Source organism: Aulostomus chinensis, chromosome 2 (genome assembly GCF_037954235.1).
Source record: "Aulostomus chinensis isolate RoL2024-O1b breed Wild chromosome 2, RoL_Achi_v1.0, whole genome shotgun sequence".
Taxonomy (NCBI): Eukaryota; Metazoa; Chordata; class Actinopteri; order Syngnathiformes; family Aulostomidae; genus Aulostomus; species Aulostomus chinensis.
Window position 1 is genome coordinate 17521772 of NC_141321.1, and position 21912 is coordinate 17543683.

Sequence of the window (21912 nt, forward strand, 5' to 3'; positions counted from 1 at the left end):
TTGTTGGGGGAAAATTGATCAGAGCCCAGGGGAGTCTGGGGAGTGGTATTTTAAATTTGATGTAGACTCTCACTTCAAGGTTTTACATGATCATGAAATGGAGTCAGCAGTCATAAAGATTTGCCTTCAGTCTTCATCACTGAATAAAACATCACATACTCAACAGTGGGTCAAGTCATTTTGGAATGCAACAAAACACCACTTAGCTCTTCAAAGTGTCCATGAAAAATAAGCTAATATAATGACAGCAGACTTTGATGCTCCGTTGGCATGCAGGGAATTGTGTAACATGGTAGATCTGATTTCTGCTTTTCAAGGTTAGGTGAGTCAGTTGAGCATCGTGGCAAAGTGAAGGTATGGTATGAATCTGCACGGCAAATTCCAAACAGGCATTTTGTGACAAGATGTTCATCTGTGATACTTGACTTCTCTCTCTCTTATTCTCTGTATCTCTTTGTCCTCCTCTCCTTCTGACCATCATATTTCTCACTCTTGGTCACATGAGCAGTCAAGTGTCAGATCGTTTTTTCAGTGGTGCTCTGGAGGTGGTGCACGCTTTTATCACATTGCTGCTGACATTAGCCTCTCACCCTCCTTGCACCTCGCTCTCTCTCATATCCTCTTATATTGCAGCATCACTATTAAATTGAGTGAATAGAAATCTCCTTCAATGATTTTGAAAACACACTGGAAATTGTAATTTGGGTTGTTACATTCAAAAATAGCCTTGTGTGTGTCTACTATTTTTGAAATTGCACAAAAAGTCTAAGATTGAAATTACTGGCAGGATTTGTGCTCGTCGCTCTCCAGGCTGAACTATTTTTCAGTGTTGGCAAACCCCTGGACTTTCAAAATTCGTAAGCATGTTTCTACAACATGAGTTGGTGGCCAAGACTAATACAGGGAGGTGCTGGGCTTGTCAGGGTTGCCAGAAAACTGATTGATCAACAAAAAGGCAAATACAGTCATTAAGAGCTGAATGTATGTAAATTATGCAAACACCCAATGTTCTTTTCCAGAGCAAAAAAAACAAGTCTTTTGAATCTTTTAACATTTTTTCCCCAAGACGAAGTGCTGTAGAAGAGTTTAGTCTTGCCATCTAGTTTTTGTTCTGACAGAGTATGAAATAATGGCCAGCAAACCTTTAGCTTAGCATAAAAAGAAGCCAGAATCAGTGGGAAACAGCCAAATACGGTAGCATGGGCCTTGAGGATTGGAAAAAGTTGCCATCCTTCATTTAAAAGCTTATCAGTGATAGAAAATTAAATTTACTGTTTTGCTAACACACAAACCAACACTGGTGATTATGCTTTCTCCTTGACAAAGGTTAAAAAAAAAAAAAATTCACAATAAAATTTCTTTGGAAAAGTTGCTCGGGAGCAGTTACATTTTATGCTTTCCAAACCCAACAGCCAAATCTAAACAGCCAACTTTCATTCACAGTAAGAGACAGGGAATGCCAAAAAAAATCAGTGTCATATTGAACAGGTTGCAGCAGGCATGTGATGATGAAGACAATCCTGCTGGCTTCCATCATCATCGTCTAATCAGAGACTACATAGGTTTCTTCGACATGGACAACAGCTTCTCTCCTGACTTGGTAGTTAGTATTTTTTTAACACTGAAACACATTTTACAGTGCTTCAGACAGCACACCAGAGCTCACTTTGAATTTGCACCTGTGCAGTATCATACACGCTGAAGACGTACTGAAGATCTACGTGCTCTACATTACATAATGTGATCTGATTTCAGTGGAATCAGGCCACCCAAAGGAAAACACTGAGGACCTTCTGCAGCTGTTAGTGTAACTGCTGAGCCTGTGAACATTACAGCTGAACGCATCACACTGAACCACATTAACATCACAAATGAAATGTTCCAAAACACATTTATTTTTTTCCAAATCTGATGCAATCACCACTGACGAATTATGCACGACTGATACAACAGTGACTGAATATCAGGACAATAATAATCACCCATTTTGTCACACAACCAACAAGCATGTTGTAGATTGCAACCTTTTCAATGAATGTGTCTTTTTGACATGAAATAGAAAAGAATTTTCTGTGAAATTGTACAGGGTTCATTTGGCGTACAACTGAGAAAGACGTCACAGCCCCTTTGATTTCACCAAGTGCCTTCATGTGTATGAGTCCATAGTCTAGTCTAGTCCATTTGTCGGTATTATAGCAACAGTTCCCTCCTTTGTTTTCTTATCCAGAGTTAGATGAGAAAAGGGGCACCCTTGGTGCAGTATTGGTCCAGTGAGGATCAAGACACACCATTTCTCAACATGAGCTGCTCTTAGAGGGCGTCAGCATGATGGGATTTGCTTGTAGACTCATTGCTCATCAGAAAGCAAAAGATGTTGGTGTTCGTTTTTAGTCATTTGATCTCGTGACGTTTCTGGTGGTTTGTGTTAAATGTTGCGCTGCTATGATGAAATCAATTCTGACATTCAGAGAAAAGCTTTCATAGGGAGCCTTGCACAAGCAGGACAGTGTTTGGATTCAACCTGACCAGTAACACAAACATGGAATTTAAATTCTGTTTCAGGTTTATCTAATATTTCTTGACACTGAACAAATAATGTTGGGGAAAAGGTGTTGAGAATTGTGTTCCAAAAGGAAGTGTTGGAAAAGATTTAGTCTTCCAGCAAATGTTGGCTTAGCACTCCAGGAAATGTCGAGATTAAACCTTTTTAATTGACAGATTGAAGAAATGAGACATAATAGATATGTTATTTAGTGAGGCTAAGAGATATTGGTGGGCAGATATTCCCTCTCAAGCGAGAGCTGGGCTTGCTGTTTCCCTCACCAGTCTCTATGCTAACATAGAGTGGCTGAAACTACAGACATATTGGACAGGCATGAGATTGGAATCGGTCTTATCATCTAACTCTATTCAACTGATGGACATATTTATGTTTTCATATCACATGAATGAAACCATGGCAATTCAAGCCATTCATTTGGAGAGCAGCAATGGAGAGATCATGTATGATTGGTTTTTATAGTTTTCCCTTCTTTTGTTTATTCTTTTGTAGATATCAAGTACCTTTCAACTGTCACTCATTACATGAAATAAAAAAAATGTATAATGATGATTATAATAACCATAATCATGATGTAATTACCACAATATTGCATGCTTAATTCTCTTAAATCTCATCCATATAGTTAATATACATGTTTTCAAATTTTACAAGACAGAAGTCGAAACAATACACAAGACTAAAATCCAACACACACACACATGAGATCGTTTCATATTACAATTTCATTACAACCTGAAAAGCTGGACTGGCACAGTTGAGGGTCTGATTGTATCATAATGCCGTTTGTACTAAATCTCAGTGGTTGGCTTCTCATTCAGTTAGTCAACACCGATTTTGTCATTTCACATCATTCTTTCATTTACATTGAAGCCATTATTATAAAATGTTCAAAATAAAAATTGTGCCAAATGAATATTGTCGGACACATGGCTTAATAAGTGGCTCATCAGATAATTGATAAAGTGCATGATACTGAGGCAGATTATGATCACAATAGATTGATAAAAGATGCTGAGATGAATGCCACAGATCCATGGCTGGAACTGCTCAACAAAATTAAACTTTAGGCTCTATGGTAGAACTTGCGACCTCCCCTCCGCACAGATAGGCTGGTGCGTAATAATGTTAATTTAACTGCACTACTCCAGTGGAACATAAATAAAAGAGGGAAGCAAGAAAGGAACAATGTGGGTTACATTTTGTTTTTCATGTTGTGACATGGCTAGCAATGCTGTCATACAGCACAAAGTTTAGCTATTACTAGTGTCATTGACCGATCAGTCAGACTTATGAGTGAGTCACGAATGCACGAGCATAAAGATATCAGGCAGCAACAATGCCGACCAAATCGTTACCACTTGCTGCTGAAAAATGATGTGTCAATGTAATGGTTAATGTCAGGATAGGTTTAAGATTTGGATTGCGTGAATATGCATGCACGTGACTTCTTACCAGTCATTTTACCTGTTTAATCAAATTTAAATAGTGCGCAATCAGAGGTTCGGGATGTGGAGTGAGTATGAAAGAATCTCTTTACTTCTTGTTACATATCTGCAAACTTTCAAAATGAAGCAGGCATTTTCAGGTAAAAAATAAATTAGCTGTAACCCCAAACATTTGTGATCAACTTTATCTCAAAGGAGGTGTTAGAGTGATTTCTTACCACAGCCCTTCTAAATCGGTACATAATACCAACCTAAAAAAGCATAAACTTTTTTTCTTTTTTGGGGGGGAGGGGGGGGGGGGGTGCAGCTCCTGCAGATGTTCCTGAATTCATTGAAAGGCCCATAAAGACTTCAGATGTAAATCATCAGCAAAGAGGTATAACAATAGAGAAAGGCGAGACGAGAAGACCAGCAGGGATGATCTTCTCTTGGCAGTAGAGCAGCTACAGGACTTATGTGTGTTCTCAGATGTCATTGTGCCATGCATAGATATGTATGCTTGTCCAAAGTCAACTGTGGATGGGTTTGGTTCGGTAGAGAGCTGGAGCCAGGAAATGGCTGTTATTACAGGCAGTAAAAACAGGCCTTGGTCTTTCAAAAGGTAACAAAAGTTACCTACCAAAGCCACAAATTAAATTATTTAGATTCAGTCTCTTGGGAGTTACTGGGCCTCCCCTTGTAGAGTAAGACACCCTCCTTACCCTTCCTTTTACTGCTTACAGTTGTGTTTCTGGATGCTATTGTGTAATCATTCATCGTCTTCCACTTATTCCTTTCTTTTAAGGGTCGTGGGGGGGGGGGGGGAGCCTATCCCAGCAGCTTTCAGGTGAGAGGCGGGGTTCACCCTGGACAGGTCACCAGTCCATCACAGGGCCAACACATAGAGACAGACAACCATTCACACTCACAGTCACACCTACGGTCAATTTAGAGTATCAATCAGCCTCGTCCCCTCTTGATGTCTTTGGACTGTGGGAGGAAGCTGGAGTACCAGAGAGAACCCACACAGGAACAGGGAGAACATGCAGACTCCACACAGAAAGATCCGGTGCTGGAGCCAGGACTCAAACCTGGAACCTTCTTGCTGTGAGGCCACAGTGCTGACCACTGCACCACCGTGCAGCTGCGCCATTGTATAATTATTATGTTAATTCAATAGATATTTAACAATATAGCAAGGCCATATTACTCTTTTACATAACTTAGTTATGAAATATGTCAAAATAGTCTTTCCTGAGTCATTTATGAGTTTCCAACTCTAGAAAAATAGAAAACTGGTGAATATTCCTCAAAACTGCTGTATCTCTTGACCCTACCTTTGAATAAATCACATAGATTTCTTCACAATGTCCTTTGCATGCATAATATTCTTTGATTTCTCCTTGAAACTTTCTAGTTGAGAGACTAAAACCGGCGTGTAAAAACAACTTTTTGCAGTTTTACAAGGGGGGTTTGTGTCTTGGCAGGGATCATTCACTGGTTGTCTGGCAACTACTGTGTCCCTTACCCTCAAACATAACAGCTTGTCTCATTTTCCTATTTTGGTCTTTGCATTAAAAAAATAAATATGACATGACATTTTACTTAATGAGAATTAGTACAGGTTGAAGGATTTTGATCTTTGGACAGAGCCAGGTTAGCTGGAAATAGTGTGAGAGTGGCATCAATCTTCTCATCTACAGTAACTTTTTAACCTATTAGATGTACGTATTAAACCAAACCACAAGACGTACACTCAGAGATTCTTAATTCAGTTTCCTTTAGGTCTTCTCACCATGTGGAGGCGAATGCTCTCGCTGAAAGAGCAAGGTCACTCCCTTCCTGAAGCGGTGGTCCCTGACGCTGTAAATGATCACGTTACAGCAGCTGTTCCCTGTGAGGATCCAGAAGGCAATAAAGGAGAAGTTACACCAGGTGTATCCCACCACGTTCCCCAGCACAAATACTGCAATGGGAGAGAAAGATGCTGTGAAGGCAAATGTTAATATGCCAATTGTCTTCGCAGCTTTGATGTCAGAAAAGGAGGGTCTGTGGGAGCAACCTCCTCCTCCTCCTCCTCCTCCTCCTCCTCCTCCATCACTCAGACTGCCCTCAGAGAGGAGTTTCCTTTTCCTTGAGTACTGTCTGATGCTCGTGAAAGACACAATGTTAACTGCTAACGTACCACCAAGAAGTGTGAAGTCAAATGCTGGGAATAAGAGTAAAATGTTGGCATCAGAGGGAGGCTGGCCTCCCAGCAACAGCGGCGTGTAGTTACACATACGACTGCACTCATTGTACTCCAAAGTAAAATTGCTGCTGAAGATGAGGGGAGCAAGAGCCAGCAGGAAGCTGGCTGCCCAGGAAAGCAGGATGAGGAGCAGAGTTCTCCGCCGTGTTACCAAGGCGTCCTTGTGGAGCGGCCGTAGGATGGCCACGCTTCGCTCCACTGTCATGAGGAAAATGGTGCTGATAGAGACAAATGTGCATCCAGCGAACACTGGGCCAATCAGCATGCAGGGCTGCCAAGGGCTCACCAGTCCACCAAGGGAGGAGGAGGACGCTGGGGAAGCAGAGCTACCCTGGTACCAAATGGGAGGCACACTGGTTACCATCAGAGAGATCTCAGTGTAGACAGAGAAAGGGACCACCAGGACACCCACCATCATGTCTGCTATCGCTAGAGACACTGTGAAGCAGAGAGATAATTTCATGCTCATGATTAAAAAAAGTCCATTTTAATCACATATCACCAAACACAACAAAGGTTATCTTATGACTCCTTATAAAGAAAACAGGTTTTAAAACCACAGAAGAGGCTGTATAGTTTATAGTTTCCCCATGAGCACTTCTGAGACAGCAACAATGGAAAGAATCTTTGAGCAGTCAGAAACATCAAGCAGACCCAGGCTCTATGCTGGCAGTCATCTTCCTTGACCAGTTGAGGTGAAAGAGACAGAAAAAGACGGCTCAAAATAGATGGAGAGGGATGAAGGCGAAGACAGAAACAGACAAACATTGTCATTTATCCACAGACCTTGTTGGATCATTGTAATCATATTTTGCAAAGTCTTCAATACAGGCATGTTGATTAAGAGTCCATTGTCCTTCTTTAACTATGATCAATTCAGTGAAATTATTTATTCTCAATGTCAAAATTCCCTTTAGAGGAAAATGTAGCTGCTTCATAGTGGAATTCAGCTTTGACTTACATTGTCTGCTTTATTCTGACAATCACTGGGTGCTGAGAGTTACCTTTCAGGTATCCCTGTGGTGTTCTGGACTGCCTCGTCTGCACAAAGACAGTGAGAGTGACCACATTTCCAACCACGATGGCGAAAGCCAGGCTGACCATGAACAGCACTGTCAGAGTACGATTGAGAAAGCCACAGCAACAGAGGGTACAGAGAGGGGCCAGTGACCCGAGTTCTGCCTGAGAAGCTGCAGTCAGGTTAAGTGGAAAGTCTGTGGTTACTGGCAGACCTGCCGTACTCCCAGGAGCACTGGTGTTGGGAAGCAGGGCAGTCATGACCCAGCGTAGACGGGTTCACCTTCGTGATTTGTGTTGGGGCCACTCAGGAAACCATTTCCTGGGCTGAGAGGCTATCCTGTTGGAAAGAGTAAAAACTTTCATGATGTAAATTTATGAATCATCATTCATATATCATATCGAATCAAATATTAGACACTGATCATCAGGACAGCAGATCTCAGTCATGTTCAGACCCATCAGCCAATTCAGCTGGAGTAATATGATAGTATCTTACCTCCCTTAATAGCAAATAAACAACCATGTTGTTCCAAGGCCATGTAAAGTAGGTCTTTTGACCCTGTATTCCAAAAAGTAATGTAAAACTTGAAGTAATGGGTTAGAATGAACGGCTGCAACACAAAAAATTGGTGATGACATATACTTTATACTTGCTATTATACCAGCTTATAAACAATCTGAAGATGTCATGTGTGACCCGGGAGGACAACAAGCGCATCATCAAAGACAACACAAAGTTTTTCAAAATTTTGTGTAAAATCTGAACAAAATTAATGAACCATCCATCCATTTTCTTCCACTTATCCTGCTAAGGGTCACGGGGTCACAGTCACACCCACAGTCACACCTACGGTCAATTTAGAGTATCAATCAGCCTCGTCCCCTCTTGATGTCTTTGGACTGTGGGAGGAAGCTGGAGTACCAGAGAGAACCCACACAGGAACAGGGAGAACATGGAGACTCACACAGAAAGATCCCGTGGTGGAGCCGGGGCTCAAACCCAGAACCTTCTTGCTGTGAGGTCTACCAATAATGCAATAACATCTCTGAATTAATAATGTAGTACATCATATAACATTTCATTCATAAAAATTACATTCAAAACTACCAAGGTAAAAGAGTGAATGAAAGATGTGCATTTTTCAGACGGAGTAATCAAGGTGACGAATGAAGTGAAGGAAGTGCGATAGGTGGTAAAATGAATTGTAATTTATGAAAAAAAAAACACTTTTCATCTTCACTTTTTGTATTAATATTTAGATGAAATACTGGATTCACATTGATTCATAAAATGTTTTTACCGTAAAATCTAAACATGTAGTCATTTAGCATATCCAACCAGAGTACTGACTGATCTTCTTACATGCTGCTCCTGTGCTGTAACACTGTTTGGAGCACCTTGATGCTGTCAGTACCGATGCACAAAATCTAATTCAGTCCCAAATGTCTCTCTGAGCTGACAACTTCATACACGGATCCTTCAATCATTTATGATGTTCACTGGACTGGAGAGGAGGAAGGTACACATGTCCAACAAAACACAGAGTAACAAGGAAGGACACATTCAGACCAGAGCACAACCAAAAACTGTGTTCTTACTCTGGCTTCAGGCACTCAGGGAGTCTACGTAATGCAGCAGAGACTTGTATGGACAGTATTATCTGCAGTGAATGTGTCAGGAGCTGAGAGCATGTTTGTATGAATATTGTTCAGCATATAACCATATAATTAGGACCCAGAGGAACGGCATATTAAAGGGACCATATAGTATATTTTTCCCCCTTTCCTTTAGTGTGTTACAAATAAACCTGTGCATGTAAAACTTCTGTAAAGTTAACGCTCTCTTGGAAACATTACACCAGACGCAGTTGCCTGTTGTCCAGCCTTAACCTCTGTGGCTTCTTTTTCTCATTATGTAACCCAAGATTGCGCCCCATAACTTACTGTTGCTATTATGTGGAAGGTACAATCAAAGAATTCTAATATCTCTGTTGCCAGCAAAAACCCACACTGAAGAGGGGACCTGAAGGTTACAAGAGAATGGGCTGACGTGACAGACGCAGGGGTTACTGTGCCTTCGACTGCATCTGTTGCAGCGGTGAGCAGAACAGTTGCACAGAGTGGCTTCCATGTGTGAATGTGTGTAAATGTCATCAGGGTGAGCCAGCAAATCACCCCTGAATGAATACATGTTAAAGCAATACCCCCCCCCCGGAAATTGTACTCAAGTAAAAGTACTCAGAAGAGGCTATCTTGAGCTCAACGCTGCATCACTCTTGAATGCAGTAAGAGCCACATAAATTTAGCTTGTGGACTGCAGAGCAAATGTCTGAATGAAGAAAATGTGGATTACTTCAGACGATATCCTTGATTTTCCAAGTGGATGATTTTTGACAGTTTCACGATGAGCTTGAAGGCAAGTGGCTGGTTCTTTCTGAATTCTGGAGTCACAGAGAAGTAATGGAGAAAAAAAAAACATTTTCGTGAGAAGTATTCGTGAAAACATACAGGAAATCTAAAGGATGACAGGAAGAGTGAGAAAGAATGGAGAAAATGTGCAGACAATGACAAGGAAATGAATAGTACAGATGCGTGTGTGCGCACCCCACTTCCAGCCGTAAACGCACGTTTATTTTGTTTCGTTAATTATTTTTTCTTTTTTGCATTTTTGAGCAGTTTAGTCGTCTCATCAGCTGGTTCAGTGTTTTAAAGAACAACTGTTGAAGGCAGCCAGTGTGATTGAATCATAGACATTCATGCAATTTTGAATTACCTTATAATTTAGGAATAGAGTATTTTTGTGTGTTCTGTGGTAACTATTATCTTTTATATAACACAAATGTTTCCTTCATCTACTTATCCATTAGTCTGCTTCAACCAAAACCATTATAAACAAGAAGGCATGTAACTGTAGTGTTGTGTAACGTCAATTGCGATTTCTCCTCAACTCTGTCCCTCTTGACTCCAGCTCTCATTTCCCCTACACTTGAGCCCTCTTTAGTCCCGATTCCCTTCCTTCTTGGCTCAGCTCTTTCACTTCCCGTGCATTAGAACCAGACTCTTTCCCAAAGGAACCTGTCTCTTTGCTTTTAATGTCATATGTCAATGAGCTTGAAGTAAGTGAACTGCATGAATCCCAGTAATGTTCCACAGTCGTCTGGTTGGAGTGATTATCTGTGGTCTCTATGCTGGTTTATACATACACTTGTCATGCTATTTACTTTGTCATCAAAGAGAAGAGCATGAAAATGGATTTCTGCAAGCCTCCATGCCTCAGTAGGGAGGAATAACTTTTATTGTGAAGCCTGATGCTGATATCAGGTCTGCTGTACAACACAGGAAGAAGAGTCTGAATGTGGGGGTTGTTTGTCTCTCTCCTATTAATATTCTGCTTTTTCTTTCAAAGTTCTTTCATTTAAATTAGTAGCGTTTTAGCTGCGCAATAAAATCAAAAAGAGCAGTATACAATACTGTATCAACATTGCAGCCCTGAGAATCAATATCAAATCACAACAAATCGTGCTCCCATTGTTTCCTGATCCGTTCATGATATGACAGCTTTACTTCAAGTAATTAATATTCAGTGAGTGACTAAAGAAACTATAAGTACTTTATTTGTCAACACAACTGTGCAACTTTGCAGTTATAAGAACCTGTGATGAAAGTATGCTGATGATACAATTTACTGTGTACTACCTGAGTACACAGTAAATTGCATCATCAGCATACTGTATTGCATAATGACCATCATATATATCATCACACACACACACACACACACACACACACACACACACACACACACACACACACACACACACACACACACATATATACACATACACATATATCCGTCTGCCTCACAGACAGGCCCTTCACACTGGTGACTATCTCAGCTGCTGCAGCAGCAAAGATGACATTTAATCACTGGAACTGATATTTACAGCAGAGACATTTGTGCGTTAATAAGACAACGTAGTTATGAGAATATGATGAGATACTCAAGGGAGTCAGATTGATAAGAATGTATTAATACAGACACAGCAGTTATACCTGTCTTCTATTCTACTATTCTTTATCCACTCTCATATTGCTTCGTGATCATTTTTTTGTTATAGAAGAAAGATTAAGTGTACATGGGTATTCAAATGTTTTTACTATCTTTGTAGATATTATGTTCTATATTACTTGCTTGTTACCTTTTCCTTTTCAGTGATGTAGAAAGGAGCAACTGTCAGGAAAAAAACATGACAGCACTGATAAAAGAAATTGTAAACTAAGTAGCATAAAATATTTATCTTTGAATTTAATGGTAACAATTCTTAACAATGTCAGCTCTTGATTCCCACCCTCATCCCATCTGTTTAATGACTAAAACGAGTCGTTCAACTACAAGGAAGAAAAGTTACCTCTAAGAAACAACCTTTAAATTGTGCTTTTAACATCATTGACTTGTAAATTTGATGTTATTCACAACTGCTTTAGGCAATTGTTTTCATGTCAAAACAACACAATTACCTTTCCTTTAATTTGTCTGAAGGTTCTGGGGGTTTAACAAAAGAAAATGTATTTTTAGTAGGTTTGTGGATGAACCTCATTAAGGGGCTTCATGCCCTCAACTGGAGTGAAGATGACAGGCGGAAGTCTTCCCTCTGGCAAGACCCCGGGTGCAAGCAGCTGACAGCATAAATACACATACACACACATTTTGCTCAAGTCATTTTTGGAGTTTTACAAAGACTTATATTAATTTCCTGGAGACTAACCCTGGAGTCACTAATGAACATCGGTTCTTGCAGGTTGAACCAACTGCGTCCTAACCGGTCGAGGCAGATGGCCACCCCTTCAGATTCTACTCTGAGGTTTCTGACATTTAAAGGCAGTTTTTCACTGCTGCTGTCACCAAGGTCTTGCTCATGGTGGTTCGATTTCGAAATTAAATTAGAATACAAATTAGAATAAATTATATTATCCTGTCCAGGATGAACCCTCTTGCCTGAAGTCAGCTGGGATAGGCTCCTGCCCATGGAGTGGATGGATGGATAAATTACGTTTTAATTAAATTAAAATAAATAAAAATATATATTTCGACAGGCGGCATGGTGATGAATATTGCAGCCCTGAGAATCAATATCAAATCACAACAAATCGTGCTCCCATTGTTTCCTGATCCGTTCATGATATGACAGCTTTACTTCAAGTAATTAATATTCAGTGAGTGACTAAAGAAACTATAAGTACTTTATTTGTCAACACAACTGTGCAACTTTGCAATTATAAGAACGTGTGATGAAAATTTAATTAAAATGTTTTTTTAATTAATTGTGTCCACTATCAGTATGATGTGATGCAAAAATCGTTGGAGTACTCAGGTAGTACACAGTAAATTGCATCATCAGCATACTGTATTGCATAATGACCATCATATATATCATCACACACACACACACACACACACACACACACACACACACACACACACACACACACACACATATATACACATACACATATATCCGTCTGCCTCACAGACAGGCACTTCACACTGGTGACTATCTCAGCTGCTGCAGCAGCAAAGATGACATTTAATCACTGGAACTGATATTTACAGCAGAGACATTTGTGCGTTAATAAGACAACGTAGTTATGAGAATATGATGAGATACTCAAGGGAGTCAGATTGATAAGAATGTATTAATACAGACACAGCAGTTATACCTGTCTTCTATTCTACTATTCTTTATCCACTCTCATATTGCTTCGTGATCATTTTTTTGTTATAGAAGAAAGATTAAGTGTACATGGGTATTCAAATGTTTTTACTATCTTTGTAGATATTATGTTCTATATTACTTGCTTGTTACCTTTTCCTTTTCAATGATGTAGAAAGGAGCAACTGTCAGGAAAAAAACATGACAGCACTGATAAAAGAAATTGTAAACTAAGTAGCATAAAATATTTATCTTTGAATTTAATGGTAACAATTCTTAACAATGTCAGCTCTTGATTCCCACCCTCATCCCATCTGATTAATGACTCATAGCAAGAAGGTTCCAGGTTCGAGTCCCGGCTCCAGCACGGGATCTTTCTGTGTGAGTCTCCATGTTCTCCCTGTGTGGGTTCTCTCTGGTACTCCAGCTTCCTCTCACAGTCCAAAGACATCAAGAGGGGACGAGGCTGATTGATACTCTAAATTGACCGTAGGTGTGACTGTGAGTGTGAATGGTTGTTCGTCTCTGTGTGTTGGTCCTGTGATGGACTGGCGACCTGTCCAGGGTGAACCCCGCCTCTCACCCGAAGCCGCTGGGATAGGCTCCAACCCGTGACCCTTAACAGGAATAAGCGAAGACAATGGATGGATGGATGGATGGATGGATGGATGGATGGATAGTTCTACATCTGTTCTATATGGATGTGTCATGAGATAGCTTTTGTTGTGATTTGGCGCTATGTAAATAAAAATGACTTGACAACCTGACTTGATATGACTTGACATGACAATGCATTCAGAGATGGATGTGAATCAACCGGATGGGAAGCTGAACACGGACTCTCTAGCCTGGACTGGCTGTTCCATGAGGAAAGCAAATAGATGTAGGACAACCCCAATTAGATTTAGTCATTGAAATGAATGTTATTTTACAGTCCTGTGGTAAATATTGATGATTGAAGGATGGAGTTTTATTCAGCATTTTCATTAGGAGATGGTGTTTTCAAGAATATGGCCATGAAAATTGACCTCAAGGGCATTTTATTGACAATTACATGTATGACCCTTGAGAACTGTTGTGTGTGTGTGTGTGTGTGTGTGTGTGTGTGTGTGTGTGTGTGTGTATGTGTGTGTGCGTGTGCATGGCATGGCGTGTGTTTGACAGTGTTTTTTAGAACCTGAAAATACGGTTTTATGTGGGGCCAAAAGCTTAAGACTTGGTTTGGGGATAGTTTAAGTGTTGGGTTGAGTTAGACATTCAGTTGTGCTAATAAAGTTAAAGGGCTATGGAATGCATATGATCAAAGATATTAATAGCTATATTTAAAAAACAAAAAAACATACATGGTTTCTTCTGACGCACATGACCTCCTCCCACTTGAGAGGAGTTTTGGTAATACCGAGCCCTCGAGGAGGTTGATTAGTTTATAAAAGTCAAGGAAAGGAGCAATTCCTCCATTGCGCAATCATCTCATGAGATTGATGTACATTCATTTGCAGACAGTCCCAGTGGTGACAGCTCATTTCCAAGGCAACTAAGAGAACATTTACGTTTTAATTCACTTGCATGTTCTTGCTTTTCGAGTGTCACTTGGAGGGGATCTGTCACACACGCCTACTTCACTTAACGAAATGAGACGCCAACATGAACATCACAAAATACGGTTCTTTGAAGATTTTTTTTTAGTAGTCTATTATCTCCGGCTGACCACACCAACTTGAACTGATGCAGATATGGAAATCCTGATGACCTGCTTGGCCAAAGAAATTTTTCTGATTGAGAAATTGCAATTGTGGGAGAATTGAACTGAAAACGTGTCCAGTTATTGAGTTTTTCAAGGTACAATTTGCAAGGGCCTCATTAAGCTTGGAACAGTCTGTACTTTTTGTCTCGGAATACCACTTAGTTTTATGAAGCGACACTGATGGATCTGACGGTTTCAAATAGGGTTGTAAAAGGTGTTGGTCCATAATAAAAGTTTTACCCTCAGTAGATATCAGTCAGTGTGTAAACACAGAGGTAAACAACCTCCTACAAAAAAAATCAGGATCTATTTAAATGTACGACATCTTTGTAACACTGTCACAGCTTTTACCATCAGACAGCGCCGCAGAGAAGCTGTTTGATGTGAAAATGTTACCAATATGGTTTTCATGTAAACAGAGACGTATTTTTGTTGTTGTTGATAAAATCATTGTTTTACCAGGACCCTGACGCTGCTGTCTGCATCTCAGCATGGAAGACATGCCGACCCACATGAAACCCCTTCCTATGAACGACCACATCGTACAACGCCACTTCAAAACATCAGAAATATTCTTCTAAGAATATTCAGCTCAGCGTGTCACCATTTCTGAAGATCTTCACATCACAGCTGTGAGGAAATTTGGGGCGAGAACGATAACCAAGTTTTGTGGAAGTGCTGGGATGTAAATTAACCAGCAAATTTAGAGATTTGCCTGCTTTTCATGCTAAATATTTTTAGCATTTCTTTATCTTTAACAATATGTAACTTTGTGGTATCACGCTGAGTCTGTCATATGGAGCACTTGGCTGCTGACATCTGCTGCAAATTACAAATTAAAAATGAGGCGTTTGAGGTCAGTCTTCATTTGCAATTTTGGATCATTTGCAGTGAGATCAACCATGGTGCTGAGAGTTTCTTGTTCTCTGCTGTAGATAACTGCTCTCAGGTTGGGTTAGTCGTTCTTTCATGCAGTGAATTTTCTTTGACAGGGCTTTGTCCCTGAGTGACAGATCCGGCATATGCAGGACAAGAGTGGGGGCTTGGTCGCCGTGTCTCTCAGGCCAGGTCAGTGGATGCACACAAGGGTCATGTGCAGCAACAATGGACAGGCTGACTCAGAGGCGCCTGAGGCTGAGCGCCGCAACACATGAGCAGAAAGAGAACTTTCTCTTCACATCTTGGTCTGTCGTTCTGTCTGTTTGCTTCCCCTGAGCTGAGGTGTACATGAAGTAATTTCGCTTGTATGTCTCGCTGTCAATGGTACTTCTTTGAACCAGTAGCTTTAATGAAATAAGTTTATGTTATGATTGATTTTGTTTCCATGTACTGGAGAAAATTGAATTAATAAATTTTATGGCATTGCTATCGGTGCCACTTAAGTGCATGCGTGCATGTGTGTGTGTGTGTATACTGATTTTGTTATCTACTGGAGACCTTTTCTGGTATTAACACTAACCATATCAGGAACTGTAGTCCTCATCGCGACCAAAGACTGGTCCTAATATGGCAAATGCAGTTTCTAGGGTTTTGGGTTCCTTTATTTCTGCAGGACCAGACTGGTTGAGGAGTCACAACATACCTGACCAGCTCAAACGTAGAGGCTCTCAGTGAAAAAGCACATCATACATCAGACCAACCTTTGTGTGTTTCAGTGTTTGAGGAAAGATTCGGCTCCTACAATGATTACAGTTAGGTGAAGGTTTAGTGAGATGATGGAAACATCTGTATGAATGCGTGTTCTGATATAATTATAGATCTATTTCTACCTTATGAGAAGATTTTCTGACAGTTATTTTATTTTTAAAAAATGATATCAAACAGGGATTAACACGCTCCCTTCCGATTGAACATGGACTTCGTTTTAGTGGATGAAGAGAAAGCACATCTTAAAATTCATAGATAGTCTTACAGTAAAGCTTTAAATTGTTTAACCCTCCATGTTTTTATTACAGCATTATTTTCAACTTTTTCTCTAAGGAAAACGTCATGTCTTCACACTTGTGGACTTTGATGACAGCAAATTCCTTCATTTGATCAACATCTCTATCACAGATCTATGATTTTTCCTGTTTATTGAGGGAAATGAATGAAATATCAGCGATTCCATCCCTTTTAGCTTTGTGGTACTATAACTAAAATATTATGTCACTAGAGCAGCATACATTTTCAACTAGGCTAAGTAATGTTTAGAAATTATTTAATTGATGTCATCATCTTATAGAACTGATTTTCTGGAAGACATCTGAAGCTCCAGCACACTGGCGGGATTCCAAGTCCCCAAAGATTTAATTTTGATTTTTTTCAAATGTTCCACGTTGCAGCTCAGGAATAAATTCATAGCCTCACTAAATCATTTCACACACCGAAAGCCTATTTGTCAATTTAAGGCTATAATTCTAGGATACTAGAATTAGATTTGGAAAGCTACAATTTAAGGTTTTTTGTTTTTTTTTTAGAATCTTTTATGAAAGAAAAAGATTAAGAACAACAACAGATCAGAATCAGAAAGAAACAAACATTCATATACAAATACAACCAATCAACTTTAACAAAAAAAGAGAATCAAAACAAATGTAGAAATACTTAAAAGGCTGACGTACACCACGTCTAATAAAAATTAAAAAAATGAAATGGGGATTGCATAGTCTCACCGGCATTCTCCCAGTTAGGAACCATGGAGCAGTTGAGCAGAGGTTGAAAAAGGTTCAACAATCCAGTATAAAAGCCTCGACTTTGTGGAAGTAAAATCCAGTTTATAATACTCCAGTGTAGAGGGAACTGCAGCTGTAGTCGGAACATCATTCACCTACTGAGAAACACACATGAAGCACAAATTCGCTCACTTGGGCTCTCTGTCCTTGTGATTCAGCCTCTCTCCTCTCCTCCTTCCTCCGCCTCTCTCGCTCTGTGGAGCATTCAACCTCCAGTCCCCACTCCACAGCTTCCCCCCTCCTCTCAGCCGTTGCATGGCTTGCAGTCCTGATGACACGCACACGTTCTTTCCCCCGGAGCCTCAAGGTAAAACAGGAGCATTTTCCTTTCCTTCTTTCCTCCCACAATCGCCTTCTGATGTGGTTCCTCCAGCCCTTTCATCCTCTCCCCTTGGTTCCTCACCCCTTCAAACATCTCTCAAAGCCTTTTATCTTATGGCTTCAATGCTGCATAATAATATTAACTTTGTAAATCACTCTCATGCAGTTTGTCCTTGAGGGTAATATTCATTTGTCTACAATCCTTGAAAAAGAGACACAATAGAGAGTTAATTATTTTATATTGTAAATGAGAGTTGATCCCACAGGCATATTCATTCAGCTCTTCGTCTTTTGTCCAGCGTTTTTCACTCGCTGGCCTGTTCATGCACCTTTGATGTCAGGCATGGACCAAAGATTGAAACAGACCTCAGATACCTTATGAAACCAGGGAAAACATCATTTGAAACCTCCACTGCAAAATCTTGCTAAGACAATCAGAGATCAAGCTCAAGAAATAATATTGAAATAGAAGCGTATGATCTGATAAACAGTAAAGGACATGCTGAGCTGAATTATGTAACTTAATCCTCAAGGTTTCAGAGCACCTGCAAAGTAAATACCTATAGGACATGGTTAGGTAAGGGTCATGTCGTCTCATTCCACTTCCACCAAGATAAATCTTCTGGTTGATTACATATACGAGGTCCCAGAAGCATCAGAGACAATTGTAATGCTGCGGCGCAATCAAAACTTCAACCTGCTGCTCAAAACTGGAGTAAACAGCCAGCATGAACTCTCTCAAAGGTGTTAAGAGATGCTTCATATTCACAGGTTTGTCATTCATTACATCTGCCAAGGAGTTGTTTTTTCAGTGCTGCATCACAATTACATGAAAACACTCAGGCTGAATTTCACTAAATTAACAGCTACATTTTTTGACAAAGCCGCTGGGATAGGCTCCGGCCCTACCACGACCCTCTACAGGATAAGCTGAAGAAAATGGATGGATGGTTTTGACTTTATTCTCGACGTTGTATGTCGACTTTTTCTTGACATTTCAATTTTTTTTCCTCGAAGTGCAGGATAAAAATAAAAAAAACAAAAAACTGCCTCCTCTCATTTTTTCTCTCATGGGTGGCCCTGATACTCTTCTGTAGTTTACTGATGGATGGACATAGAGAATAAAGGAAAAGCCAGGTTCAGGTGAGTGAGGGAGGTCAAAATCATCGCTCGATTGTCCATTGCAATAAAATATTCAATTAGAATAATGTCATAAATTAATTTGGATATCTTGATAATGTTACCTTCTTGACCTTAATTAATATTCTGTTTGGTTATTAATTTGCCTTCTGGTTAGCAGCACAATCAGAAAGAGGGGATAAGAGTGCGAGAGAGAGAGAGAGAGAGAGAGAGAGCGAGAGAGAATAAGGTGAGAAAGTGAACATCGAGTCTATAGCTATAATGTTAGTCACATGTTGTTTTGCCCACAGTCATTTCAATGTAATGATTTCACATTACTACCTGGCGTATTTATACAGGCGAATATAGCAAATGTAGATTGTCCACAACCTTTTTTCACAATTCTAATAAACACACACAATACAGCATTTCTAGGTGCATACAATAGGTTTCTGTGGTATTGCCTGTGGAAAGAGGGAGCCAAATACAAGCAGAACTGAGTGACATTACGACAGGCTTTTGAAGTCAAGAAATGAGAATAAAGCTATTTGAAGACATGAAAACATGAATTATCGTTAAACATGGTTAATTGCAAGATTAAAATAACTGTATTTCTTTTTATTTTTGGGGAGAGATATCTATATCTTCATTCAGGTCTGCTCCAAGCCTACACAGTACTTTTGACTAGCTCTTGTTTCACCAGTCTTTGGTAATAATGTCTCTGTGTTCAGATACTTCCTGTTTCTGTGAAAGACATCACCATCCTCTGGTGTAACGCTGTAAGACTCTGGAACAACCTGTTGCAGAACAATGGTTCTGTTAGTCCATGAGCTCAGTCCTTCCTTCCCCTGTAGAGGCTCGAGAGCAGCGACTGTTTCATTAACGTAGCAGTCGCCTGGCCTTGTCTGTCTGTGCCCTGTCTTTGTGTTTCAACGTGTGGACACCAAGACTGGCCAATCCAGTACCAGTCTTGCAACCCAGTCATAGCTCGGCTGGAGACCTCCAGTTTTCCAGTGGGTCTTCCCTGTATGACATCAGGGATACGGGTCAGTGGTGCCTTCTTCAACAGTCGTGTCTTTCTGCCTTCAGTGATACTCCTGGCACGATGCACCCTCACTGATCAGCTGATTGCTGCTGGGGTTCCTGTTTGGCCAGTAGAGAGCCTCACTTGCTCTTCTTTTTGACAGCTCTGCACCCACATGCCCTTCATGTGTCCTGGTGAGCATTTTTCATGGCACAGATGTAAGCAGAGGGACTTTAGCAGAGGTCCATCCACCACAGAAAGCTCTGACTGAATCTGATTAGATTGTTCATGAATCATTCAGGAAAGCATCAAAGAGCTCTCCCTGTTTTTTTTTTGTGTGCACAGGAACGAATCACAAATATCTCATATGGTTCAACTTTTCACATTGTGCAGTATTAATCTAAAAATCTAAACACTATGATCAGTTTATTTTGATGTCATGTTTTTCATCATCAGGGGTGAATATATTACACACCAAGAGTTTGAGGGCCAGCCACCGTCAGCAGCAAAGCTACCTTATGCGCTCCAGAGTTAATCGTGGTGCCAGGTTCCGTGATGTAGAGGAGAAAACGCTGCTTGAAGGCACATCAGTTTTCATCCACATTCCATCAGACCTGCGCATCTTTATCGTGCGTTCAATGTCTCAAGGTCCTGTGTAATTTTGCTGTATTTTAATTCGAAAACCGACACAATTAATGTTGCCAATAGCACCATTTTCTACTACAAACGAGCCCAGTTAATCAGATCTATTTCAGCTGATGGAAATGCATCTGAGTCACATTTCCTTTATTGCAACAAGACCAAGTTCGCTTTACTGTAAATCTGCATGATAATTGAATGGATGAACGGGTGAAGAGTCCCCAGCGCAGTCGGTTTTTTCCCCCCTACGGTTCTCTTCAATAATTTGTACAGATCGGGTGAGAATATGCATGAAAGAATCCACTTAGAAGATGTTGAGAGGAAGCATCAAAAGTTCGAGCTGACAAGTCAGAGCAGCATTCTTCAGGAACAGAAATAATCTCATTGTATGTAAATGTATATTACATTCTTATATTATCTTGCTGTGTTCTAAAAAGTCTCAGTAAAATTGAACCACTGGCTTTGATCCTCAGAGTGTTCTTGCCGGGGGTCACTTGATTATGTGAAGCTCCACCACTGCTCCCAAGAAAAGACTCTCGTTGAAATCTGTGTTTGATATTTCATATCCTATTACACGCGTTACCTGATAACCATCAGGAAATAATTACCTCCCCCCCCGCCCTTAAAAGCATTAAAAGTTCAATCCTCCTGCACAGTTAAACCAACATTAAAGTCTAAGATATCAATCTGACATCAGTTGAATCAGGCGTGATGTGGGAATGTGTGTGTTTTAATGACTACATTATGAGAAAAGGGAAGCTTTGGTACATTCCAGTCATTAATATTCCTCTGCACACTGTAAATAACTCATCCTCTGTGGATGTTCCGATGCAAGCACATTACTTTTATTTGTTTGCTGGAAACGGTTCAGTTAGACTGTGATCTTTTCTCTTACAACACGAGTTGGTTCATGTTCTCTTTCTACCTGAACTGCGTTGCAATATCTGGAAAAGATAAAAGAACAAATAAAGCCAAGTCTGATTTGATGTGTTCTCAGCAGGTTAGGTTAGTCATTAGATGAATGAAAGCCTCTATATTCCTAAGGGTCGAAAACAATACACAAAAGGCAGAACTGTCCATACTGCAGTTATCTTATGGCAATAAGTGTCATGGAACAAACCGGATTTTTTTCTTTCTGTCTATGAACTTTCTAACCAGAAAGTGTCATCAATGAACAATATTATTTTTAAATCTTTTAAATAAATGTTCGGGGCTGCACGGTGGTGCAGTGGTCAGCACTGTCTCCTCACACCAAGAAGGTTCTGGGTTCGAGTCCCGGCTCCAGCACAGGATCTTTCTGTGTGGAGTCTGCATGTTCTCCCTGTTCCTGTGTGGGTTCTCTCTGGTACTCCAGCTTCCTCCCACAGTCCAAAGACATCAAG

At 40.3% G+C, this 21912-nt stretch overlaps 1 protein-coding gene across 1 annotated transcript; it reads right to left on the minus strand.

The window, feature by feature from the left end:
* Nucleotides 1-669: 669 nt before the first annotated feature.
* LOC147269269 (trace amine-associated receptor 13c) lies at nucleotides 670-17605 on the minus strand. The gene is made up of 3 exons (XM_086181703.1): nucleotides 17368-17605; nucleotides 7243-7595; nucleotides 670-6676 (listed from the first exon to the last, which is right to left on the minus strand). The coding sequence occupies exons 2-3, from the start codon at nucleotides 7514-7516 to the stop codon at nucleotides 5769-5771; spliced, it is 1182 nt and encodes a 393-aa protein (XP_086037829.1). The 5' UTR covers nucleotides 7517-7595; nucleotides 17368-17605; the 3' UTR covers nucleotides 670-5768.
* Nucleotides 17606-21912: the final 4307 nt, after the last annotated feature.